Here is a 14,169-nt window from a genome sequence, read left to right as displayed (position 1 = left end):
TTATCCAGTAAAAAGTTGAATTCAGTAAGCAGTCCATGGTTATCTGTGTGCACAAAACTGCATTAACACCCATGCAAAAAGAGATAACCACTCACTTATCTATTTTTTAAATCTGGAAGAAACCTTTAAGGGATCATAGTGATGTGTAACTGATGAAAAGATAGAAGTGAAAGGAGAGGTCACCGCTCAATGGTGAACCGTCTCACAGTGAAGGTGGTGGTGTGGAGGCAGATGGGGTGGGGTGGGGGGGGGGGGGGGGGGGGGCATACGATACCTAGGTTGACCGTGAGTTTGACGCGACCCCCATCCAACTCCAGCCTGAGCGTGTCGGCTGAGTCTTGGGAGGTGGTGGCCATGAGGAGGCCATAGGCCCGCTGCGAGCGAAAACGCAGGGAGACATCCTCAGCTTCAGTGTGCATGATGGTTGGCATCACCACCTTCATATACATGCTGCCATCATAGGAGAGGATGGACGCCTCTGTGTGAGAAAGTCAGGAGCATGGAGAGATGTTAGCCAAATTTCATGTCAATATTATCAGCTGGGACATGATACTTTGTGCAAATATTAACTTTTTTAACTTTTAACTTTTAACTAATTTATTCTTTTAAGATTATTTTTGGGCATTTTGACCTTTAATCGATAGGATCGCAATCAAACCCTGGGCTGCTGTGGTAAGAACTGAGCCATGGTACACAGCGCACCCTCTACCAGGTGAGCTACCAGGGCGCCCCAAATATTCAATTTTTCATGCAAATGGTTCTACGGCTGACAATGTCCCTGCTGGGGCGCTCCAGGGCAAAAAATAAGCTATTGAGCCCTTTTAAATCCCTAATCTTTGTGCATTAAATCTTTGTGTTTAAACCCCCAATCTTGGTGCAATGTGTTTCCATGCTGGAATGCCACTGTTGCCACCATTCATGTCATTGGGGTGGCAGTTGTTCAGTCAGAAGTGAGTTGCTGGTTCAAGTCCCCATACGGACCAAAGTATGGTGGTGGACTGGTAGCTAGAGAGGTGCCAGTTCACCTTCTGGGCACTGAACCCCCAACTGCTTGGGGTGCCTTTCCATGGGCAGCTCCCTCACTTTGACATCTCTCCATTAGTGCATGTATAGGTACTGAGCATGTGTGTGTAATTCAGGCCTGTGTGTAATAACAACAAAGTGAAAACATTGTAATTTCCCCTTTGCAGGATTAATAAAGTATAAATTAATTATAAATCATTCCATCATACCCACTGTCACTGTGATTATTATAAGTCATACTGTATAATTATTTTAACCCTCTCTCTCTTTCCCTCCCCCCCAACCCATCGAGGCAGATGCCTGCGAACCAAGAGGTTCTGTCTACAAAGAGTCCTAAGTTAACGTCTGTTATGATTTGATACTATAAATAAAATTGAATTTAATACAGTACTACGTGGTCCTAGGTTTGCTGTGTGGTAATTTAGAGACTTTGACATCCGTAACAGCTGGATTTTAAAGACTGAAAACAGAGCCAAAAGAAGGAGCAGAAGTCTAGTTTTCTCTCAGAACACTTAATTACAACATGCTAAAAGGCTAGAATGGCATTTTTACCCAACCGCGCCAAAAATATACTGCCTACCACAGCTTTAATGTCCAACACTGCTTTGTGCAATCACTCTGTGGGATCTAGTGACCATGTCTGCCTACAGTGTTGAATATAATGTAATTAGGGATGTTAAACGATTAAAATATTTAATAGGATTAATCGCATGATTGTCCATAGTGAAGTTGCAATTAAATTCAAATTAATCACACATTTTCTATCTGTTCTAAATGTTCTTCAAAAGGGGTATTTTTCAGGTTTTTAATGCTCTTATAAACATGGGAGTGGACAAATATACTTGCTTTATGCAAACGTTTATTATTGCAACAATCCAAAACAATGACAAATAATGCCTAGAATAATCTCCAGAATTACCTTAACGGTACTGTATGCTCCAGAAATTGGCTGAAAGCATATTTTGACAAACTCAGGAAGGAGGCAACGGGGATCGCTAACACTGTGATGGCAACAGTGAATGCAAACAGAGCATTAGTTAGCTCCATGGTAAGCTCACTCACCGGAGCGACATGGCTTCTTTCTGTTTCTAATTGCAAAAGTGACTGGCTCGCTGTATATTATCCCTTATGCTGCTGCAAATTATTTCAAGCAGACCCTCATCCTATACAATGTTATTCGCCCTGCAAGCTGTGGCCACCCATTTAGCTATTGCTGTTGAAAGTTTGTTACTTTTAGAGTTGTCCAGGCGTCTCCGTTGCAAACTATACAGCTTGGCCTGCCTTTGGTGAGGGTTCTCTGCATCAGCCCTATGCTTGGCCAGCAAGTGGTGTTTGTGACTCAACGTACTACAGTGGTTACTCAGTTTCCATCGAGAGTACATGCAGATAACTTTAGTCTTCTGGAGAGAACCATCTAGAAGGTCTTTGAAACTCAACTTGGCATTTAAAAGATATAAATCTTTATCCATTTTTATGCTAGCCATCCACAATTTTACTGCTGCATCCTTTTCTGATTTCACAAACTACGGAGCGGCCCGAGGCCCAAATCACAATACGCGTATGCGTTAATCGTGCAAACAAAATAAATCAGTGGCTTTAAAAGGAATTTCCGCTAAACTTGTCGCGTTAAAGCTATAATGCGTAGTTTCTGTCGCCCCCGCAGAAAGTGCCACAATTCTTAGCCTAGTTTCCCAGGCAAGAGAGATCTGGTTTGCTGCAATCATACTTCACATTAAAGGTCACATTCAGACCTTTACATTGATACCAACTATGTTGATTTTAGAACAACCAGGCTGCTCATAATCTAACATCTAGTGTGGTCAACACTGGGTGGTTTACAGGCGTAGCATGGCTATGAATTCAGGCCTGAAATGGCCTTCATTTGCATGGCTGTCCTGGAGCCACCTTAAAACCAATCCCAGCATGTGATACACCAGATTAAAGCTCAGGATTTTCAGTTTCCAATGAACGTCACATGTTTCAACATCTAGCAGGTCCTGAGAAACACGTTGTAATAATGTCATTGTTTGGAGATGTGACAATCATTCGTGAGTGGAAGGAAATCTCCAGATGTTTTGCTAAAACGGTGTTGCACATGTGGTGCTGGTCAAATGATTTGGTGTTAGGTCTAGGGGATTTAAATACCGCTAAGGCTGTACCATTGTTCATCACTGTCTAATCAAAAAGTCTTTATTTGCTTTCATCTGCAGTCCACCACTGTTATCCGTCCATATCTCTACTCTCCTTCGTCTGGCATCTGCCTTCATCAGGTAAGACCTAGTCCAAGTCAACGACAGTACATTTCCAGGATAATGACAATACAAACAGAGCACTGTTAGAACAGCTACAGCATTTATGGTGTGTATGTGACCAGTGCCTTTAAAGTCATGCAGGGTTGCAAACACAACAGTGTGGAAGTAGCATTGACAGAAAGAGTGAGGTCCTATTACACAGAGGCTGCTCCCACCGCCAACAGCAGCTGATCCCTGCCAAAACATGAAGTTTGCACACCTCATTTATTTGGCTGCAGGAGTTGCAGATTAACCATCCCACATGACTCTTTTTAGTCTGTGTCCTCATCTGACTGCAAACCGTCGACACACTTCCCTGTTAGAGCATGCTGTTGTTGGGTGCATATTTTACACTCAGTGTGAAATAGTTATCATAGATGTTGATATGTTGATCGTGGTGATTGCAAAGAAATCATAGAGCGCTCAAACTCATACACACTCAAAGAACATACAGAGTGTAACATGTTTTTGTGCTGTGGATGATACTGGGACTGCATGCAGACAACAAAGAAGTATTTAGATCATGTACATAAGTAAAAGTACCCTTACCACATTGTAGAAAAACTCTTTCCTGCATTTAAATTTTTAAAAATTGTATATACATATATATATAAAATAGTATTAGTATTAGAATATAAAATTAGTATAGTTATAGTATAACTACTAGCATAAAAATGTTTAAAGTCTGGGTAAAGCAAAATCAGTGATTTCTTTCCAAACACATTATACAGAAAATAAATTTAAAGAGACTTTTACTGTCTCAAAACTGTCGTATTGATGGGGTTAGTGTTATGGTTTTGGTGTTTTGTCTTGTCTTATAGTAGTCTGTTTTCTTGTCATTTTTGTAGCCTGGTTTTCTGTCATGTCTTGTTTCCTTCTGTTGTGTGATTATTGGTCTTGTTTTATGTTTCCTGTTTTATTTTGATAGTCTGTTCTCTGTCTTGTCTTGTCTAGTTTTACTCCCTGTGTTTTCCCGCTCTTGTGATTGCCTGATGTTTTCCACCGGTTTCCCAGCCCTTTTGTCACCTGCCTCTTGTTACCTCGTTACCCTCTGTATTTAGTCTTTATGTTCCCCTTGTCAGATCGTTGTGTGTGTGTGTGTGTGTGTGTGTGTGTGTGTGTGTGTGTGTGTGTGTGTGTGTGTGTGTGTGTGTGTGTGTGTGTGTGTGTGTGTGTGTGTGTGTGTGTGTGTGTGTGTGTGTGTTCGTGTGTGTGTTCGTGTGTGTGTTCGTTCGTTCGTTCGTGTGTTCGTTCGTTCGTTCGGTCGTTCGTGTTTCTCCATGTCAGCTATTCTCTGGACTCCCTTGGTTATTTTTTTTGTGTTTTGGTTTAATAAATCCTCAACTTCAACTTTCTCCTGCCTGCCTGCTCTCTACCTTTGGGTCCTCAACTTCCCGGAACTTAACAGTTAGACGGTTGACTGATTTTAACCATTTCTGTTACCAGGAGTTTTGATTGAGATGTTGAGATGTGGTGAAAAGCAGCACAGAGACAGCTGTGCAACACATACCCAGATGTGTGATGCAGCCATGCATATGGATATGAAAACATACATATAGAAATTATGCGTCTACACATTTCTGCATTCAAATACTGTAGGATTCCACAAAATAAAACTCAAATTAACCGAGCATTTAATATGGGTAAACTGCATATAGGAGAGAAGCATATACAATTATATAAAATAATAGTAAACAATAGCACATTATATTTTGTTCACACACACACACACACACGTTTATCTTAATGATAAGGTGTCAACATCAATATTAGTGTGTGTTCTTTGTTCACCTGTACATGTGTCTGGGTCCATGCTCAACTGCACATGGAATAAATGGCTGTGATTGGTCACAGGGATGCTTAGGCCTGATGTGTAATTGACAAGGTGTCAGATTACAGCGTGGTTTGATATACACAATTTCAGTTCTCATTACAGCTCTGGGCTGGGCTGTCAGATTAACTCTGACATGTTATATTTCTTGGATGTAAGTGTGTGTGTGTGTGTGTGTGTGTGTGTGTGTGTGTGTGTGTGTGTGTGTGTGTGTGTGTGTGTGTGTGTAATGACCTGCATGTGAGATGGTTTTAATAAAGTGTGTCCAAAGGATTGATACACTTTTAACTGACTGACCTTGCCACGTTAAAGAAGACCTTAATGCGTTGTATGAAGATACTGCATCTCTGACCAGTTAACTTTCCTTATCTTGTTTTTATTTTACATTGGACACTGTTCAGCTCTGTGACATAGCAGGAAGAATGAATTCTTTGTTTTCACCTGCACAATGAGGATCAGGTCAAATTGTTTGACATAAAACTTGCAATATAACAAAAACTCAATGTGTCGCAGTTCAATAATGCTGCTGAGAGGAGCAGGGAAATAATAAATACTGTATTGACAACTTTTCGTTTCCAAAGTAAAAAAATTAGATTTAGGGGAAATGATCATGGCCCACTGGATGAATAAAGAGAAAAACTGATAAAGATACAGAGATATTATCAGTAAGCTGTTATTTGATATGTTAAAATGAGTAGGAGCAATTTGTAGGGGGTGGTGATGTGTTAATTGGTGTCCAACTCTAATCAGTCTTTATTAAACTGTCACAAACTGCACATCATGACGGAAAACCAGCCAGAAGTGAAATTTTCTCAGCTGCGACAGCACATCAGGTTCAGGTTATCCTACCACATCGCCCATGGGCGATGTGGTAGGATAACCTGAACCTGAACTCTCCCCTTACTGTGCATTCTACAGTCAAGTTTACGAGACTTGGCTTCAATATCTTGGAAGTAAAATCAGAATCAGAAAGGGATTTATTGCCAAGAAAGTAACACAAGGAATTTGCCATGGTTGAGTACTGGCTGAAATCAGCACAGAGTTGGGACAGATGTGCTTTCATCCCAGGACTTCTGTCAACATCAGTAGTGGCAAGATGGACATCAAGCAGTGGGGCACAGCTCCCATCTCCATCCTCACATTCCCTCTCCCATAATTTTACCTTTGAATCCATTCACTTTGTCATACATGTTAAGGATATGTGAGTCCTTTCCTTGAGGTAATAGCTTGAGGTCCTTCAGAGTGAACACATGAGCAAGATATGCCAGAGGTGCAACCCACTCTGCATCCTCAAACACTGCAACAAGGGGGTGCAATTGCTCTTTCAGGAAAACAAATGCCTCAGTGCAAAGTTTAAAGTCATGAGACAGCCAGCAAATGTCATAAATAAGCAGTAGAAGCAGTAGCTGCTTATGACCCACTGTCATGACAAAGATTTTGAAACAGCCTGTGATTCATTGGCCTGGACGGAATGAAATGAATCACTTTAACTGCATGATCCAAAACATGTCCAAAGATATTCAAGATATTCACCTTAAAGCAAGCCTCTAGTTTTCACAGGCAGACTTATCCAACTTGCAAGCGAAGCCAAGCATGCAGCACTGGAAAGATCCAAGTTATCAACCTTGTTGATTATCAAACATCCATAAATAATCAGTTTACAAAAATGCATTATTTGGACAATCAGTCAAGAAGAACCAGCCTGCTGAGAGATGGAGTGCCTGATTCAAAATCTGAAAACTGGAGTGAGACTAGATCAAGGCAAAGAAAACACTATCTGACTACCTTAAAATAGACTCCAAGCATATAGATCTTATCAGACTGAAAAATATGGCCAAGCTGGACGTCCCAGAACCACTGTGGTAAACCTGCTTCTTCGATACAAAGACAAGGAATAAATCTTGAAGAGAACCAAATCCCTTAAAGGCACCAACATCTTCATTAATGAGATACAGATAATATTTGCATGGAACTTGAGGAACTGCTACCAAAACTCAGAGAGGACAGAAGGAAGGGGAATATTGCATTCTTGAAATATGATCCCCGTTTCAGCTGAATCTCCCCTAGTTAACACTAGTGGCTAAAGGTACAAATGTACTAAAAACTTTTCATCAGAAACATTTGTATATGCAGTTTACCAAAAATTATGATCATCTAACCCTATGTTTGTCATATTTAAATCACAAATTTCCGGTGCTCTCTATCTCAAAATGTTATAATTAGTTGCATTTATTGTCCTCCTGATACTGATGTTAGTATGTTTCATGTTTCTGTTTTCTACTGTGGAGCTGATAAGTAATAAGGGAAAAGTATTCATTCTCCTTGGTCTTCTCAAATGTGACTCCAATTTACCATATGATTTCCTCAATATTCTACATACCCTTTATCTTCTCATCTACAAACCAACTAGGAAAAAGAATATGTCTGCAACTTTAAATGACAATTTATTTACAATTTATTTTGAGCATCTCATATTAGTTCATTGCTTACTAATTCCTCTGATGCTTTGTCAATATTTCAGAACTTCTTAACCAAAACTGTTCCACAAAATAAATCTGATGAGAGGATAAAATGCCATAAGTTCTCTGAGCGAAAGGAAGGCTCATTTGTAGCCATGATGAAAGAAGTCCCATGGGAGGAGGTGTTTAATAATCAGGATGCTGAACTAGCTTATCTTACATTTACTAACATATTTGAATCATGTTTAACAAATGCTTTCCACAAATCTCAACATTCAATGTTGAGATTTATAAAAAAAAATATGTTTTTAATAATTGTATATTATTAATAATAATAATATATTAATATAAAAAATGTAATTTCAAAAAGTTGCTCCAAACTGCAAAACTTTTCTGAAAAATTTGAAAATTCCGCAATAATATAAATGGAATGTCATTGATCTATTGTTTCATAAGAAAAGCTCCTACACAACTATTCCATCTCAGTTATCCGATGGTGTCATAGTAACACATACGTTCAAAGACTTTTTGTAAATATCTGTCCTTTCTTGACCAAAAATATAAAAAAATGCAAATGATTCTGTCCTTGCCAATATCAAGGAGCAGTATTCTTGTAAGTATGTTTGACCCTCCTACCGCCAAAAAAGTGCATGACACTATATTAGAAATAAAAGGTTCTGCTGCAGGCCATGATTAGATCAAATGCAGTCTTGTAAAGAAGGTCCTCCATTGTTGAGCCCCTCACCCATGTTTTAACTCTATCCCTCAACACAGGTGTTGCACCAAATGTCCTCAAAGTAGCCAAAGTCACAAATCGGTTGACCAAATCAGGTGACTCTGTTTTGCCCTGTTTATCTAACGAAAATTGAAAAATTAGTTTATTTAAGAATGAAGAAAAAAGAAGAAAAAAAAACATTTAAATGGGTGCAACATACTGTACAGGCATCAATATGTTTTTTGTAAAAAATCTCAATAGAAATGACTCTTTTGCAGCTTGTCCAGAAGATCTCTACAGATTTAAATAATAATAGAAATATCTCTTGGCATGTTCTTAGACTTGTCAAAAGCCTTTGACACTGTTGAGTACATCCTTATTGCAAAATTATGGATGTATAATTGTTTTGGCTTTGGTACAGGAATATGATGAACATTCTTAATCCTGTTTACTCAGCTCTGATTGGCTCTATTGTTTCTCCAACCAGGTGTAGTCAGTGAGCTCAGCACCAGACCTTTTTTTATATTCATATTTAGTCTGGAACCAGGCTAGCTCAGGAGAAACTGAAATCTGGTAAGGTGCATCAACTGTCAAGGCCCTCTAAGATGTTACAAGTTGCCAAGGTAAAGACAAACAGCCCACTCAGTCACAGCCAGCTGGGGATGTGTGAGGAAAGACTCAGTACACAGGCAGTAGTTTAATAATAAGTAAGTAGTTTAATAATCACGAGTTGGGCACATGTATTACCCAGGGAAAGGTTTATGTGGGACACCCTGACAGCTGATAGCTAATTAATTAAGATCTTTCTCAAGATCTAGTCAACACAATGTCAGCCACTGTCAGCTCAGCAGTAAGCACAGACTGTAGCAATATGATGAAGAGGTACAAGGGCAAAGCATTGCTGAGGCACTTTTCTGTTCATGTCACATAGGACTATATTGTATCAGTCATTTGCATATCTGTAACCTTGAATAATATGTAGGAGTGGCATCCTGCCCAACTTTTTATACTGTCGGTCTCGTTTCAGGGGCCACCTTGTTCATATACTGCATTTCAAGACTGGATATGACATAACATGTCATCAAGACAGGAATAGGAAGTGCGCCGGGCTTTAAAACTAATTTGACATAGGGGGCAAACAGTGGAATAACAACTTCTGTGTCTGTCAGGTGATGCCATGGGGCCCAAAAAGACTTATATGGTGAAAGACATGTCAGTAAATCAGTTGATACATTTTTTTTGAGTGCCACAACCCTCGTGAAGTGACATGTTTCACTATCAGAATATAATCCCCATTCATTTTAGCAGAAGTGCTAAACCAGAAGTAGCCAGTTCGGCCGGCGGAGGTCTCTAGTGCACATGGTCTATGGGCACAAGCAGCGCCGATCATCCAGGTCATTTTATACACGGAAGTTTAACTTTTTTGTCTTCATGTGCCACTGAGCTACTCTCATGGTAATAAATGGAAGGTTTTTTTTTATGCATCCATGGTTGTAATATGGCCTTCTTCTGTCCACATTTGGTATATACTCACATTCTTTGGGGTTCTGAATATCCCAAAATATACTGCACACCAGGAGATTTTTTGGATTTGTTCTCTATGGTGGGGCAATTGGATTTAGTATCTGTATCCCACTACTACAGTTTGTCTGCAAGTAGGACTTCCTTTACCAGTGTTGTGATTACTGTTTCTCCCTTGCTGCTCCAGTCCTCAAATCTCTCTGTTGTTTTAGATCCCATTGCTTCTGCCTTGGAGATAGTATCAGTATGTTCTAATATTTATGCAAATGAAAAAAGCATTTACCTCTTTCACAGGTGCGTGACCAGAAGCCAGTGCCAGTGCAGTCACAGATGAATCGATTCCAGCCTTCTTTGCAGACACCTCGGTTCTTGCACGGGTAGCTCTCACACTGCTTGCCTGGTTGCTTGTTGCAAGAGGGTTTGATGCCAGCGCCGTTTTGTGCCTCAGCAATCTGACGGATGTCTTTGCTTCGACCGTCAATGAAAAGGTCACGGATACAGCCCACGTAGCCATAGTTGAGCATTGCCGTCCAGAGCTCGGTGGGCAGGATGAGGTTGGTGCGGTCATTGGGAAGCCCCCCTAAGTACATGTCGCCCTCTAAGTCCAGAATCTCACTCTCACCACTGGCTGTGAACGGGGTCCTTCTGCTGTTTACAGAGATGGTGCCTGTGGTGGGGATGGAGGAAGTAGGGATCAGGTACAGGGCTGAATTGGTCTTTGTAAATTATAGTGTGGTCTAGACCTACTCTATTTGCAAAATGTCCTGAGATAACTCCTGTTGTAATTTGACACTAGAAATAAAACTGAATTGAATTGAATACTATTATTCATCCTGAACTTTCTAAGAGTTTGTTGCACTGTATCATGTGTTTTACAATGAAATTAAATTAAATTTATTCAAGTTTATGTTTTTTAAGGAAAGGCTTAAGTCAGTTTTCCATAAAATAATAGTATTGAATAATTTTTGAAAAGTAAAGCTTTTGGTTAACTTTTTTGTATTTTGTTAGGACAATTGTACAATTGTAATTGTACTGAGTTCATGAAAATGTGATTTTTAAAAAATATATGTACTTCAAATAGGGGTTTTATAGAAAAATGTTATTTAAATTCCAGGGAGGTTATTCCCTGGAGTCCGTATGTTTTCTCGCCTTGCAGTTTTCCTTGGATTAGGGTGGCACCTAAATCATGGTTGCAGCTGCCGCCGTGGTCCTGCTTTGCGCCCTGCTACACCCTGCTATGCCCTGCTACATCCTGCAGTGCCTGCTACGCCCTGAACTACTATTTATAGTCATAGTTGCATTATCTTTATTGTTACTATAATTGCCACTGTTCATCATAACCCCAACCGGCACTGGCAGACAACAGCCCACAAAGACCCTGAAGGTCTGTCCGAGGTTTCAGCCTAAAAGAAAGTGTTTCCTCGCCACTGTTGCACTAAATGCTTGCTCTTGGGGGAATTATTGGAATTGTTGGGTTTTTGTAAATTATAGAGTGTGGTCTAGACCTAATCTATCTGTAAAGTGTCTTGAGATAACTTGTTATGACTTGATACTATAAATAAAATTGAATTGAATTAAATTCTATTAAAGCTAGTACACCTCACTGATTCACCAACACAACTGACCTGAGCGTCCATCTCTCTGGATGTCCACATGAAACCAGGCACCATCATTGACCTTTGTCTGCGTGGCCTTCACCTTGATAGTCCCTGAGCCCATGTCCAACAGAAGGTACAAGCTTCCATCCAGCAGCTCCACTGCAAAGAAGTCCACCTGCAAAAGGTCAAAAGAACACATCAAAAGATCAATAAAACTGCCTTTTCTGAAAAAATGAATACAAGATGTGGTTCTTGAAGTGGCATGTCTATTAAGAAAAGCAGGACATGTGACAAATATACAATTAGAGAACTAGTGTTTTTACTTGAATCCCTCATTGTACAGTAGGCTTTCTGCAGCATGCAGTTCAAACTGCTGGCTGCAGAGACCGAGCCAGGCAAGTGAAGAGAGAGAAAGAAAAAGATTATGGGGATTATGGACTGACCTTGGTGTTCTTCTGGCTGCGGGCAGTGTCTTTGCGCTCCTGAGGTTTGCCATGGGTGAAGAGGATTAGGCCGTTGGGCTCAGTCGTGCGGAAATCGAAAGAGATGGAGCCCATCCGCTTGGTGTTCCACTTTGGGAGGCTGATGTAGGCCTCGGGAGTCTCAAAAGAAATGGGGTCCAGAGTGGCTACATTTTCACACTTGTAGGCCACTTCACCCTGAATTTTCATCTTAGGGTCCACAATGCGAGCCAACCGGGACAACTCAAGACGGATGTCATTGTTCTTATACACCACCTGTGATAGGGCAAGGATAGCATTACGATTATTCTTCTATTTTGCTATTGTCAAAGATAGATATCTTTCCTCTTGTCACTTAACCAAGTACCTCTGGTAACACTTTACAATCAAATGAGGATAAACATTGGTTAATACACCAAGCGGCTATGTCCTTTTTCTTTTCAAACCAGAAAAAGACCTTAAAATAAATTAAAGTGGATTTGAATTTTGACTCAAACTCATCTGTCCATTGAGACTGAAATGTCCTGTATGATGATAAAAAAAGGAATCAAGCTTTAAAAAGAGTGCTCAACTAACTAGATATTAACATATGATGAATGTGTCGGATTGATTCTAACACAATCCTTTCTGAGCTACTTATCTCCAGCTAGCTAGCCGGTTTCTCAGGCAATGTAACATTTATGGGACGTCAATGGCTAAACAAAGTTGTTTAATGCAGTGTTGAGGAAGAGGAAACAGCACTGTCTGCCTGACGCTGGTTTCCTTGCCGATTCAACTGCAATTGAGTATCCACCTTCACATCCAAATTTGTATTTCCCTGCACAGCCAGGAATGGAACATTTAACCTACAACAACAGTATGAAAGCGGTGAGAGTGAACCAAAACAGTAAAATTGTGTGCCAGACAGCCAAAAAATAAGCTGGAACACATTATAAAGCTCCTTAACGCCGAGCAGAGCTGCGGATTCAGATGATAATTCTCCATCTGTTCATCACTACCAGATACACCTTTCACATTACACATTGTTTCCACATCGCCATTTAATACATTGTTGTTATAAAGAATGTTGATTATAGTCGCTTTAAAGGATTAGTGTGTAGGGGGGGCAGAAATGAAATATAATATTCATAATTATGTTTTCACTAGTGTATAATCACCTGAAACTATTAACTGGTTTTGTCAGCTTAGAATGAGCCCTTCATAACTACATAGGGAGAGCGTCCTCTTCCACATGGCCCACCATGTTGCACCGCCATGTTTCTACAGTAGCCCAAAACTGACAACCCAAACACTGGCTTTAAAGAGGCCCTTTTGAGTTTGTACATTACCTGAAGTCCACCATAGGTTCTACTACACACTTAGAAAGGGAGGGGTGATGCGAGGGGTTGGTTCAGTTAGTTGCATTCTGCAACCTCACCGCTAGATGCCACTAAATCCTACACACTGCTCCTTTAAGTGCACATATGATGAATCCAAATGCTATACAGAAGCACAATCTGGGCAGATAAAGCTCGGTAAGGCAGACTGTGTTAAATATGGCTCAACTGAAAACCTACACAAAAGCAGAGTGTGAAGCTATTCTGTGATCTGACATGGTCTGACCTGGCTAAACAACACATACACACACACACACACACACACACACACACACACACACACACACACACGCTTTTGTGTGTGGCTTTATCTATCTAATAAATCGGGAAGCCTGTGTATCTGGGTGTGTGTGTGTGTGTGTGTGTGTGTGTGTGTGTGTGTTTGTGTGTGTGTGTGTGTGTGTGTGTGGTCTGTCTTTGAAATATCTCATAACCCATTTATCCAATCTACTTCACACTTGGTTTCCTGGGTACCCAATGAACTTGGGGTTTGGATTTTGGAGCATGTGAAGCAATTTGGACAGCATTGGATACTGGATATTAAAAAGGTTGAGAAAAAAATTGACGTTTATGTACAGCGGTTCACTTTTTGATGCTTGATATAGGCTACCAAGCAAACTTTTCTTCACTTTCCTGGAGCACGAGCAGATAGCTGACAGGAACATTGCAACTGTTGGAAAAAAGGCGCTACTATAACGCTTGCTTTTCCGTGTCTACCCTTCACAATAAAAGCCCAGCTTAAATTCACTCAGAGCAATAAGCTAAATATATGAGCTAAATAAACTCAATAAAAAGCCATTTGGTCTTTTTATTAAGCCCCCTCCCCCATCCCTAGTCACTACACTTTGCATTTACCTTCATCCTGGACTATACATCTGCCCATTGCACATGCTA

The 14,169-nt window shown here is 40.3% G+C and overlaps 1 protein-coding gene across 1 annotated transcript in view; it reads right to left on the bottom strand.

The window, feature by feature from the left end:
- nrxn3a (neurexin 3a) overlaps positions 1-14,169 on the bottom strand; it is a 240,667-nt gene that overhangs the window by 81,594 nt on the left and 144,904 nt on the right. The window contains exons 9-12 of the mRNA XM_078277724.1: positions 11,882-12,175; positions 11,466-11,613; positions 10,124-10,507; positions 275-478 (exon numbers count right to left, since the gene is read on the bottom strand). Of these exons, the coding sequence (XP_078133850.1) occupies positions 275-478; positions 10,124-10,507; positions 11,466-11,613; positions 11,882-12,175 (1,030 nt within the window). The remainder of the gene's footprint in view (positions 1-274; positions 479-10,123; positions 10,508-11,465; positions 11,614-11,881; positions 12,176-14,169) is intronic.

This window comes from Sander vitreus, chromosome 20 (assembly GCF_031162955.1).
Source record: "Sander vitreus isolate 19-12246 chromosome 20, sanVit1, whole genome shotgun sequence".
Taxonomy (NCBI): Eukaryota; Metazoa; Chordata; class Actinopteri; order Perciformes; family Percidae; genus Sander; species Sander vitreus.
The sequence above is the reverse complement of the archived record's forward strand: the minus strand, read 5'-3'. Positions and strand labels throughout refer to the sequence as shown.